This window comes from Diadema antillarum, unplaced genomic scaffold (genome assembly GCF_040938485.1).
Source record: "Diadema antillarum isolate AM-2024a unplaced genomic scaffold, OU_Dant_1.0 scf00000142, whole genome shotgun sequence".
In the NCBI taxonomy this organism is placed as follows: domain Eukaryota; kingdom Metazoa; phylum Echinodermata; class Echinoidea; order Diadematoida; family Diadematidae; genus Diadema; species Diadema antillarum.
Genome location: NW_027271031.1, coordinates 1,030,515 through 1,044,389, shown reverse-complemented (window position 1 = coordinate 1,044,389; position 13,875 = coordinate 1,030,515). Strand labels below are relative to the sequence as shown.

The window sequence follows — 13,875 nt, the reverse complement described above, 5'->3', positions numbered from 1 at the left end:
TAGTTACCCAGGGGGTAGTTCTCCGGGGGGTAGTTCTCCCGGATACGGTATTGAACAATACTTAACGTCGATTATATAGATTCAATTAAATTTCAGTTTTGTCAGTGTGACCGCAAACTTCCCGCAAAACTTCCCACTCAAACAAGGGATATTTTCCCTCCCCCGCCAAACTTCTCGATCTTTTGCCAGTCTCAGCGCTAGAAACTAAAAGTTTGCAAAGTTTGTCATGTGACCTGTCCAGTCCACCACCCGTTTTCGGGCGGTGCCTCAGAAGCGTACTGCTATTGTGTTCTATGCAGGGGTTCATTGTTACGTCACAATCGCTAGCCATGAGACGGTGCGCTCTTTCTTCTCTTTCTTCTGCGCACGTGCAAGATCAAGATTTTTGGTTCAGTGTGAACGGATGACAAAATATACTACTACTACTACTACTACTACTACTACTAATAATAATAATAACAATAATAATAATAATAATAATAATGGGTACTTGTATAGCGCACAGGTCCACTTTTCAGTGCTCATGGCGCTTCAAAAATGAAAAGATAATGCATACATGTTCAAACATGTCAACAAAGAAGAAATGGCAAACAAAAAAACATATATAATACATACCAAATAAAGAATACAACATACACCAATTAAAAATACAATATTTTTCGGAACATTAATGACATATCGCTAAGACCTCAAAATATTCAATTAACATCTCGATCTTTTGCCAGTCTGACCGCTCCTTTAGAGACACCTTTCTCAATTTCTCTTCTTAGAGCACACGCACAACTTTATCTACCAATTAAAATATTAATTTCAAATGTTGTCAAAGTTTATCACTGTCTATATCTGGAGGACATCCAATATTGTATTCTCATCCCGGAGCATATGAATGACATACATGTATTATCATAATTTTATTAGTCAGTTGTCGGAGGGATCGTTTGTGCGATATTAGATTTCCCGATTTTGTCCGATAAAGAAGTCAAGCCTATACAACATAGATAGACCCTGTTCGGTTTGGGTGTTTTTTTTTTTCTTTTTAAAATGTCAGTGTCTATTCAGTTCAGTCATAACGGACTAGCGGTTGATCACAGTAGCTAGTCGTTTTCTTCAAATTTGTTATGTGCTTGTAAATATCTGAAAATAAACTGTATTATCCTATAAATAACAGTCTGCAAGAATCATCAGCCTATAATTGAAGGAGGCAGACTTAACCTGAAGAAGAAGGAGGAGGAGGAGGAGGAGAAGAAGAAGAAGAAGAAGAAGAAGAAGAATTCAAGAAGAAGAAGAATTCAAGAAGAAAAAGAAGAAGAAGAAGAAGAAGAAGAAGAAGAAGAAGAAGAACTGGGGGCTTCGACAGTTTTTTTTTTGTTTTGGTATGCCTATGCCTAACGACCGTGACATATCAATGCACCTTACTCATTGTATAACCCATTGAATCATCTTTTCTTCTTATTTCAGAGGTCCCCATTTTTTTTTTTCGTTCGTTGTTGTTTAAAGTTTTTTTTTTTGTCTTCCGACATACTCGTCGAGTTATGGATGTTTCGAAACTGAATGCATGCATACGTACACACACTACTACTAAGTAGTTTTTTTTTGTAGGTCTTTATTCGTCTACGACAACGTGATCGGGGTCATGTGATGTGTCACAAAACACACGTCACAAGTGTCTGGGCAATCAGCTGCTGCATGCGATGCAGCAGCACGCATGTTTACACTGTACACACTGCTGAATGACAGACCGACTGTCGTCCGTCAACGACGACATCACTTGGGCCCAATGCAGTGAAAACACGGACAAAATGGGGATTCTAATCTCAATTTCTGCCATAGGTAGCATTTTCATGGTAGCAACGTCTTGGTTGTACATTCTATCTATCAATTACCCATCGCAGTCGTCAAATTCAAGGTAGAATCTTCGTTTATCTTTATTCGGAGTCCTTTGTCGCAAGAGTGCAGTAATAGTAGTCCCGTGTACTTCTTACTATGTAGGGATTGTAAGCAATTTCTGCTTAAATACGATATACAACTCAATTCATTATCATACTCATTTGAGTCATAGGCCCATTTACCATGGCCATGCTCACAAGAAGATAAATTCAAACTAGAAATTCTCGAAAGGATGGTCACCGAATAGAAATATATATTAAATATCATGCGTGATGTCTTGCTACGTAAAAGAATGTTTGGAATCCGAAATAAAGAGTGAAACTCTTCTCATCTCGAATAATTGTACCGGTAACAAAAGTTTAAATTGAATATCTTTTGTATGTTGTGTTAATACAGTACTGTACAGTAGTGTATAATAAAATCCATTTGATTGCCTAACAAGCCAGTTGCAGTTTCCACATTAGTCCTAGTCTAAAGTCAAGATGTATTTGGGCGACTAAGTTTGTCTAAACGTCCACCATAATAGGATACTTTGGTAGCCAAGTAAATTACACTGGATTTGACAAACTTGTTACTATTTGAATTTACTAGTCTAGACCTATAAATACAGCCAGGCGCAGGCTGCTGGGCATGCCTTATAAGTCATTTACCTAGTAGGGGCCTAAAGCACAGCACAGCATACCATTTATTGCAACGTCAAGACGCTGGTGATCAAGCTAGATATAAACAACAAGGCACAGAGATATCTAGCAAGTGGGTGTAGATTTTTACATTTTTTCCCCTGCAGGTGGGACGTGACCCCATGTTGGGGGAGGGGGGGGGGGGGGGGCATATGGACAAGATCACAGTGTCTGGTGTTGTGCTTCACGTACAGTACTGTTGTCTGTGATGTGAACGAGATATTCTTTGAATGTCGTTACACAGATTTTATTTTATAACCATCAATCTTCCTTTTTCCCTCATTGAATGCAGTCATGTTGAACTCGGCTTTCCAAGTAACCTGGAGGAGTTGAAGGACACGGTTGACTTGCTCCAGCAGTACAAGAGTGATAATGTTGCATACATCATGCTGCTCTTCTGCAGTGCCTATCTGTACAAACAGACTTTTGCCATTCCTGGATCAGTGTTCATGGTAAGTCATTTGAAGGGAAAGTTTTTACAAATCATATATGTGGATTTAGTGAATATATAAACCTTACTGAAATGCTCAGCAAAAAAACAAATCAAAACAAAACAAAGAGGTCCTAATAAAAGTTGGGTCCCACCTTTTATTAAGGATGTGAAAGGGCAACTTTGTTTTACTTTGTTCTTGAATATCTCAGCCATTTCAAAACTGATTTTCATCAAATAAACTTTGAATTCCTCTTCTATGCTCTTTAACATTTCATAAGGGATTTTTGATTATCTGGCAAAAAATTGTAATCTAACTCCGCCATCTCAATAAAAACTATACCATCCCTTTAAGCTGTGCAATGAATGTAGTGATTACCGTATGCCTAGATCAACGTTGACTTTCAGCAGACTTTTTGCCTCTTCCAGTTAGATTTGAGTAGACAGACATGGTTATGGGGGTATTTGACGAAGAATTTAAGTTGACATTTAAAGGTTAGATCAACTTAAAATCATAGTATGCCACTGTTTTTTTTTGTTCAGTTTTATTTCATTTTTTTTCCACTAATCCACTTCAATTGTTGTTGAAATTTACAGGCAAATTTCTCTATCCCCCTTTTTTCTTTTTAATTTTGTGTATCAATGGCTGCATGTAAAAGTCACCAAAATGATCATTTTTATTTGGAAGTTAGAATATCATTGAAGACACACACAGCATACCAAAATTCTGTATGAAACAATCTCCAGAAAATGATGTATCCAACCTCATTTCCACCTTGTGCCACCCTCAGAACCTGCTGGGCGGTGCCCTCTTTGGTACGTGGCTGGCGTTTCCGCTGTGCTGCCTCCTCTCTGCCTGCGGGGCCACCTTCTGCTACCTCCTCTCCCATTTCTTTGGCCGAACACTCATCATGACCTACTGTGCCGAACGGGTGAAGCCACTACAGAAGCTGGTAAGTGATGTTTTGTATGGGTCTAGTAATCTAGGGCAATTATCACCTGGGCAATTACCCCAGACCCTTCCCCTGACCCTAACCCTAACCCTAAACCTAACCCTTACCCTAATCTTTATTCTAACCTTTAAATTACTAACCAGTATTTAGCTGGGGGGTAATTGTCCTGATTCGGTTGTGTGTGTGTGTGTGTGTGTGTGTGTGTGTGTGTGTGTGTGTGTGTGTGTGTGTGTTTGGTTTATTTGTCTGTTTGCCTATTAACCATTCAATCTTTATTTGTCTAAAGGAATGAAAATTTTGCTTGGGCATTACTGGCAATTAAAAATGTTGTTAGAACGTGAGCAGTACTGGGTATTCTAATTATGGGACAAATTATAAGGTAAGAATGGACACGAATATGTACACAACAGGCAAAACAACACAGATTACTGTAATGAAATACATCAACATCAAGTGCTTAGTATGGATCAGTTATGCAACTTCATGAGTAAGGAAGCTGAAAAAATGTTTTCTCAATGTATATATTTATGTTAAAGGCACACTCACCACAAGTTTTTCGCTTCTAAAGACGTGCCTCAGCATGTTAAAAATGATAGCATTGTTTTTCGTACATATGTATATTGTTTGCTGGAAATAAATGTAATTGCACAAAACTGAATGGAACTGAAAGTATTTGAAAAAAAGAAGTAATGAGAGAGAAGGTGACAATGAAGAATAACAGAACAGTCATCAGGGCATGAAGAAATCCATTGTCTGTTAATGGTAATTAATTTCTAACGAGTATATGGCAGAGTATTGCATCTTTGTCATGCTATAGAAACTGGCAATTGAAAATAGTATCATTACTGAATAATCACATTTAATTTCTTTCTTTTCTCTCTCTCTCTTTCTGTGCAGGTGCAAGACAACCTGGAAGGACTGTTTTTCTTTCTCCTCTTCCTGCGTCTCTTCCCCATGTCACCGAATTGGTTTCTCAACATGGCCTCTCCAATCTTGGACGTTCCTGTAGTCCAATTTTTTCTGTCTGTGTTTGTAGGTAAGATGCCATGATGATAACATTTCATTCATTCTTTTCTCATTTTCCCCTTACTGTAAAAGTGGTTATTTTCGCGCGAGTAATTTTTCGCGTTCGGCTGGGTAAGATTGATTTCGTGTGTTTCTAATTCCGCGGAATCAGGACATTAACTACTGGAACATACAGCATGCAAAAATATTTGCGTACTTTTGTTTTCGCGCTAGCGTCAGGTTGCGCGAAATGCGTAGAAATTTCCACACCGTGAAAATTTTCACTTTTACAGTATCTTCATGCTGATTGGGAAGGTGGTTTGCATATTATTCATTTGCACATTGAATATGTATGAGCAGATTCTTGCACCAGTCGTACTGTCATAGTTGTGAATGGAATTTGTATTTTTGTTCTTTTTGTTTTTCATGTTCCCACCAGAAGACAGAATGTAAGCAAGAATCAGCATGACATATGAGCCCTGTATTTTGAAGACTTCCAGCTGCTTGTCTGTTTAATATCAAGCATAACTCATTGGAAATGTACATGCTGAACAAACTTTATAATTGGTTGCATTGTTGACTCAGGCAAGAATGAGGACCTAATGACAAGCTGGACATGCTAGTCAGATACTATGAAAAATTGGTTGTGTATGCATATCTTTGAGGAATATGTGTAACATTCACACTTCTGTGGTTCTTGGTAACTCTGTATAGACCAGTTTTTCAAAATTTTATTTTTTATTATTCATTGTGGTCTTACCTGTGCGTATGCTAGAGTTAATCTTTCAATACAAAATCAGGATATATCTATAGTGTAATGCAGTTGTATTGCTAGTTCAATGATTTAGTTTGTGGATGGTTGTAAACAGTAAACTGCTATATAGTAAAAGAAACCAAAGAAATGAAGTGAAATGAGATTTTATGAGAACAATAGTGAGAGCTCCAGATAATCACAAACATTGATGCATGAGGGAATTGCTGTAATTTTCATGTTTAACACAGTGTTTTTCTGCCCTCACAAATTATCTTACACTACAGGTCTGATGCCATACAACTTTATATGTGTCCAAACGGGGTCGCTGCTCTCCGAAATCTCTTCAATAAAGGACGTTCTAACAACGGCAACAATGCTGAAATTGGCAACAATGGCAATTGTCGCTCTCCTACCGGGCATTTTATTCCGGAAACAGAAAGCCAAGATGAACTAAGAGGGTCGGTCTGTGTGTAAAACAGGGTTTTAATAAATGAATTAAATCATTCCATTTCTATGCAAAAGTCTAGTACCATTGAATGAGAATATACTCTGAAGGTGGTTTCACTTCTGATGTGTACTCTGGTGTAGACTTCTGGACATGTGCTGTTTGTATATTTTGGAGAAGAACAAAAATCAGGTATTTTCTAGATTGTTACTGAGACAAAAGAATTAGGTGCCATTTTGTAACAAAAGAAAACACAAAACCCCATAAAATATGAAGCTGTTTACTCAAAGCAAACTGTGCTTTTATTCTAAATGTCCCCACTGCCAAAAGAGGTTAGGGATACACACGATTCCTGCACTTTGTCTGAAATGTACCATGAAAAGCTTCGTTATGGAAGTCTCTTGATCAGTTTTTGGCGGTAAGGCAGGACTTGCCTAAACTGATTTAGTCTCTTGCGCCATGGGTTTGGATTTTGACATCTCACATCTGCTTGGAGAAGGTCATGCAGTACACTCTGCTAATAGGAAGCAGGGGTCAAAGGTTAAGCATACCATTTTGTTCACAAAACTATGCACACTCAATTCTTTCTCAACATGGTCATGTCTCTATTTGTCTGTGTAGTGAGATGTTGTGTGCTGCCGATGAGTCCATTCAGAGCCCTATGTACCTTTTGAATTAAATTGTTAAAGCAAACTTGTACACTCTTATAATCTATGCACTTTTAAACCCGATCATGTAGATTGAGGACATTACAAATACCTCTATAAAGACTGCTACATTAATGTCATAGACATGGCCTGTAATATTTGGTATATGGTATGTGGTATTACTGAGAAACCAAGTATTCTTTTAACAGTTTTCATTTTAGGAAACTATTGTAGAGTTCATCCATTCTTTACACAAGAAATCAGCTAAAATGACATTTTCACAAGACATCTTTCCTGACTGTTTTCAAGCAAGTGGGTTTTTATTCCCTTTGAATCTTCATATTAGGGAGAAGCAAAGATTTCACATCATCACTGAATTGTTACAGATAGCACTCACAACAAAAGAAGTCATGTGCAAATTCCTGTGAAATGACTGTAACAGGGGAAAAAAATAATCTGTTATTGTTACCCTACCCTGTTACAAGCCTTCTTTAGGAGATGTGCTACAGGTAAGGAAATAATTAATCATATCTGGAGGGTTGTGTAAATTCTAATAGGCTTTTATTCAGGGACTTCTAACAGTTGCCCTACTTTGTAAAATGACCTAGTGCAAAGTTCAGTTTGGTACAAGCCTTTTAACGCAGTGGTTAAATTATATAAAAGCTATGCAATCACAAAATTGTAATGGCAGCATTTAAGCTGCAAAATTTCCTCTAGTTTGCAGGAAGTACCTTCAATAACAAAAGTAATGTGCAATGTATGTTTTGACATGCAGGTATTTCATTATCACAAATAGTTTAGTGTATACATGTGTAGGTAAGGTCTTGGTTTCAGGGAGCAGTTTATATGATGGCAAGTAGAATAGGAATAACAGCCGTCAATGTATCTCTGTGCATCTTGCTGTTATTTTGCTAATGTGCTTGCCAATAATATATGACAGCTTTGTGTTTGTAATGTCAAAATTCAATACAGTGCACTCCCGTTATAACAAACACGGTTATAACAAAATTCTGGTTACAACAAAGTACAAATTCAGGCCGCAACATTATCCGCTCTGTGTATTTCTGTTGTTTATTTGTTCAGTTATAATGAAATTTCGATATAACGAAAGAAAACTGCCGGTCCCGAGGACTTCGTTATAATGGGAGTCCACTGTACTTTACATGGTGCCAATTGAGGTGATGTATATCCGACAGGCTTTTGACTCGTATGAGTGAGTAAAAATCTAAGATTTTCCATATGAGAGCAGGGTAGTGTAGTCAAATGTAATGAAGATTTACAAACACTGGTAGTGTCAAGAGTATAAAGTTTTAAAACAGCTTTTTGTTTTGTAAAATGAATTGAAAATGTCCTTTTGTGCTCAGGATTTGTATCATGAGAACACTCAGGAAGAAAGGACTGGGTACTATAACATGTTTTCTTCATCCCTCACACACGTACACAGTAATATATTTTTCTCAGACAAGCCATGAAGTGCTAGAACCCTGCCAGTAGAGAATTACAAATACAGCTGTATCATGTCATTTCATAGGCCGTCTAGGGTTTGTTGCCTGTGCTGTTTATAATGCATACTGGTACAGTACATCACGCAAAATCTGTGTGTATTATATCATTCATTATTTATACATAATGATAATAACATAACATACATGTAGCAATGCGCTATTGTTACTTTTTATACACTTGCACAAATTTTCAAATTCCAGTGTTTTATGTAAAGAGTCTTGTGGTGAAGTCCTGATAGAGAGTGGTTACACGCAAAATATTTCTGCATTTATCATCAGTCAATTATAATTAGTATGATTTAATTAATGATTATTTCTTCTCTTTACACTCGGCACAAGTAAAGGTAAAATGATGTGGCAATTCAGTTTTAATCTCCTTTATCTTTTTAGAATTGTTCATTTTCAAAGATAAACTGTGTGAAGTCTGTCACTAATTCAGTTTAATTCAGTTTATTGCAATATGGTACCAAAGAGCATTGACTGTAAAAAATGCACAGAGAGAGAGAGAGAGAGAGAGGGGGGGGGGGGGGGAGGGAGAAAGAGAGGGAGAAAAAATATTGTTTAATCCTTTTCTGTTGGTAACATGGAAACTGTATAATGTTGGAAATGACAAGGTGACGGATTGATTTTTGTTGTTTTGAATGACTAACTTAGTATATGGTTGTGTTACCCCATACTGCTTATTCTGCAGTATTTTTCTCTTTTCTCTTATTTTTGTCCTTAGCTGCTGTGTGCCAATTCAAAATGATTAAGAAGAAAAATCCCTATTCTACCACAGGTGATGTAGCAATTCAAACACTGATGTTTGGACTGTCTGCATATATTTCAGCTAATTGAGTCAATATCTGTTTTATTGCATGGGTCAATCTGAATCAGAATACTTTGACTGTTTTGCATATGTTCAACTTACCACTGAATTTTCTGTGGTAGCCAGTTTTGTAACATCACCATGACTGTATTCTACAGCACGCAGAGAACAGCTTCAGGCATGTCATCATGCAGTGCATATCCAAATGTTATTATTCGCCACTTCTATTAATTGTGCGTCCGTGCCCGTTGCAAACGACTTAGTTTTGTATCCTTGTTTTGACTACAACAGTTAAAAGATAAAAGATATGTGATGAGTACTCTTTCCTTTTTACAAATATCAAGTGGTCAGTAATCATAAGTATTTGACTCAGATGAAGGCAATTATTATAGTTTACCATACCATAGAGGTGTATCATATTCAAAATGTAATATTATTATTGTAATATATCAAATGGTAGAGTGTTGTTGCTACAAACCCGAGCTCCAACTACTACAGACTTGAGGGAAAACTTCTTCATTGCTATTCTCAGAATTTTGTCCAACCCGACTGGTCATCACATCCTGTGGTCAGTCTACACACCCTACCTCCCTAGGAGCCTAACCTCTCCCATAAACATTTCTGGATAACCTGTCTCCCCATTGTCTACCAGTGCTAAGTTTCTCCCCCATCATCCCCATCATGTAATATGTGAGTCACTGGTGTCAGTGACCCATGGATTGACAGTGGTCATTATTAACCTACTCCTTTATTTTATTATGATTTGAATCCCTCTATTTTGAATATTTGAATGTTGTAGATTAAGCCCCTCCTTTGAGTATAGATGTACTATAAAAGTGACCATGTGCTTTTGGAAAAGAGTTCTCTCTTTCACCCTCTTCGGGTAAAGACACACAAAGCGTTGGTCTCCCTTGCCATTCCTCTTTAGGGGCGATACTGTAAAACGAGAAATTTTCGCGTGCATTTTAATTTTGCGAATTTCACGAGCGCCAAAATTCGCGAAATTAAAATGCACGCGAAAGTTTTTGTCTACACTACATGCATTGAACGCCAGTGGCAATTCGCGAAAATTTCATGCCGCGAAAAAGGCTGTCAGCTCCAATTCGCGAAAATTTCATGCCGCGAATATATCATGTTTTACAGTATATGGCCGTTGGATGGGGAGTACACTATTGATATATCATATCTCTGTTACGCGTTAAATCCTCCTGTGATTCAATAAAGAGCCTGGAGTTGTCTACTTTGTATGAACTGGTCTCATGGTCTCTTCTGTGGAGCTGTATGTCGAGATAACATTACCAATGTAACACCGTCAATACGCCATCGAACATCAACACTAAAATAAAGGCGTTACATTAGAATTATATGACATTGTACTCTTTTACTTGAATTAAAAGCAGTTATTATAATACACAAATATTTTGTCTCAACCGGAAGTAGTTAATACGATGGAGGCTGTACCATATTTGATGAAACCAAATGTTAGCTTTGACAAAACAAGGCAACATGAAACTACAGTTGAACTGGTATTTCATTGTATAAATAATAATAATAATAATGATAAACCATATTTATATGGGGCATATCACAAAAATAGATTAATGTCCCTATGCGCATTGAAGGAAAAGGAACTAATAAATAGAAATAAGGAAAATAGACATGTGTGAGAGAGAGAGGAGGCAAAACAAGATGAAAAGTGACAGAGCTGTGATAAACATTGCTTAGTTTTAAACCTGGTCCACGGACATGTTCAAGAGATATGTTTTCAACAAACGTTTAAAATCATGTACTGTGTTAGTTTGCTTAACCCTAATCAGGCTGGGCTTTTTTTGACTATGCTATATCTTGGGGGGTGCGGATTCCGCCCCCCCTTCAGATCTCGCCTATGGAACGCGTGATCGCGCCGAAAATCGGCACAAGCGACGCCCGCGATGTATACTATCAAAATGTATGGTTGCTTTCTCCGAAAAATTTTTCTTATATTTTATATTAATTAATTATTTTAATTTATGCATAAAATCAGTTTTAGGCTCTAAATCACTTATCAATGCTCTAATTAAGCTAATTTCTTTTTAAAAATGTTTCTTGTATCATTCTCCTGAGACATAGGATAAAAAAAAATCTGTATCGAAATTAATTTCTTATGTATTTGATTGTTTTTTGGAATTTCTTATGTATTTCTTTGTTTTTCGACCTTTTGTTTTTGTTTGTTTTTTGGCCTAAATTTGTCACAGACATTTTTCGAAGCTTTATTATGCTAAAATAAATTGATTTCGTCCATTCTAAGTAAAGATATGAATTTTTATGTGAATTAATTGAAAAAACACAATTTGCATTGGATTTGTACACAAAATCACGTTTTGGAGCAATTTTGGGGTTGACAAATCTTTTTCGAACGGGCGTCGCGTCAAAACGGTACGCGCGGGCGCAACAATTTTGGTCTCAAAAGTTGCGCGATACTTGAAAGAAAAAAAGTCATGAAACATCGCGGCGGGAGCTTATCGCGCTGCGAAGATATTGCGCGAAACGTCGAGGGGGGGGGGCGGATTCCGCCCCCCCAGCCTGATTAGGGTTAAGATACGTGGGTAATTTGTTTCATAACTCTGCTGCTGCCAGTTGAAAAGATCTTGCGCCATAAAATTGCGTTGATATTGTGGGGGTGTACAACAGAAGTTTGGACTGAGAGCGAAGATTCCTTGCTGGACGATATTTTGTTATGAGCTGTTGGAGGTAAGTAGGACCTAGTTCTTGCAAACACATAAATACCATGATTAAGATCTTGAAATCAATCCGTTGCTTTACTGGCAGCCAATGCAGTTGTCTTAAAATTGGACTTATATGTTCATTGAGTCGAGTACGTGTAACCAACCTAGCAGCAGAGTTTTGTATTCTCTGCAACTTTTGGATTTCATTGTTCGGTAAACCATACAAAATGCCATTGCAGAGATCAAGACGAGACATTATGTGAGTGTGAACAAGTTTCTCTGTCGACTTTTTGGAAAGGAAAGGACGAATTGTTCCAATCTTGCGCAAGGCAAACGAGGCTGTTTTACAAATTTGATTCACATGGGCTGACAATGTTATATGTTTATCCAGTCTTACACCAAGGTTCCTGGCAGAGTCAACTGTCTGTATACAATTGCTATCAAATGAAATGCTTTCAATCCTACCGTATTGCCTGAATTTGCTTGTAAAATGCAAAATTTCAGTCTTATCTTCATTGAGTTTAAGACCATTGTGAACCGACCAATTTTTTATGTCGACCATACAGGCTTGGAGTTGCAAAATTGCTTCAGACTGATCACCTCTCTTTACCAGAATATATACTTGTGTATCATCAGCGTAAATCATACTATTTAGCTTGTGTGCACAGATAATGTCATATAGTGGGGCAATATAAAGCATAGTAATCATTCACAACTAAAAAAACAAAAAACAAAACCAACAACCATAAAGTGCATTCAATATCTTAAGACAGAAATATTGCACCCTTTTTTTTTTTTTCTGTGGGGTAGGTGTTTCCACCTTAAAGTAAAGTCATCAGTACAGTATCATAAGTTGAATGAGTAAGACGTTCATCCTTTTTGGTACACATCACATGTATTCATCTATGCCACACTCATTCTGAAAACTATGGTCTAATTTTCAAGACAGTGATTGCAATATGCATGCTCTACTATAGGTTGGAGATAACGGGCCCTTCATAGACAGTATCACTGCAAAACACACACACACACACACACACACACACACACACACACACACACACTTTTTTTTCTCCTTGATATTTATTGATTTCATTCAAATCATTTGTGAATCAACCCATTCTGGGTGTAACATGAACAAAAACAATACAAATACAACTCAAAACACATCCATTTTTGAATTAATACTGCCAAAATTTCTCTTCAACATAAATAACTTGATTATGAATCAATCCCACTGATAATTCTTTACACATACACACACACACACACGCACACACACACACACACACACACACACACACACACACACACACACACACACGCACACTCCACTCCATGCCCAAAGGACTGTGATCTCATCATTAAGCCTGTCCCACTTCATATAAATGCCCTTTCCCCGAACACAAACCCGAGAAGATCAAGCGCTCAGTAAATGTTAGTGCAGAATGTTATGTTGGCAACAAACATGTCTCCGAGCAAATCGATAACTGAGACTCTTGAAGTGGACTCAAATTAAGTTACCCAGTATTGGGAAAAAGACAAACAAAAACAATGGAAACAAACAGACAAACAAAACTTGCATCTTGACAGGCACACAATATCACCTTTTTATAAACTTTATTTAATCTATTGTGTTTTTGTTTTTTCTCAAATACAAAACAACCTTAAGACAAATATCAAAGTTGGCTTTGATAAACAGATATGATTGCATTCCATTTGATATAGTCTGAAAATGGAACAGAATTGCACTTCAGATAACAACAACAACAACAAAATACACCTGTGCTATTCCCGGGGAATTTGATAGAACAGAATTCTCGTATTTTGTGACCTGACACAACGATAAACTGGATATTGTAAGGTATAATTGTCATGGATTGTTGGTCCTCATTATACATGCAATGAGATTTCCTGGTATGCTGTTTCAACTGATGGCAGTTGTAAGCAAACGTAAAACCATAGTTTATCATTTCAAACATGGCAGTAACCATTAATGGGGAATTACTCCCAATTATAGACATGTATGGAATGAACAATATTAGTAGAAAACATC

General features: G+C 37.2%; 1 protein-coding gene across 1 annotated transcript; it reads left to right on the top strand.

Annotated features, from left to right (window-relative positions):
* The first annotated feature begins 1,760 nt into the window (after positions 1 to 1,760).
* On the top strand, positions 1,761 to 5,023 carry LOC139721388 (transmembrane protein 41A-like). The gene is made up of 4 exons (XM_071632700.1): positions 1,761 to 1,906; positions 2,860 to 3,019; positions 3,789 to 3,950; positions 4,848 to 5,023. The coding sequence occupies exons 1-4, from the start codon at positions 1,800 to 1,802 to the stop codon at positions 4,998 to 5,000; spliced, it is 582 nt and encodes a 193-aa protein (XP_071488801.1). The 5' UTR covers positions 1,761 to 1,799; the 3' UTR covers positions 5,001 to 5,023.
* Positions 5,024 to 13,875: the final 8,852 nt, after the last annotated feature.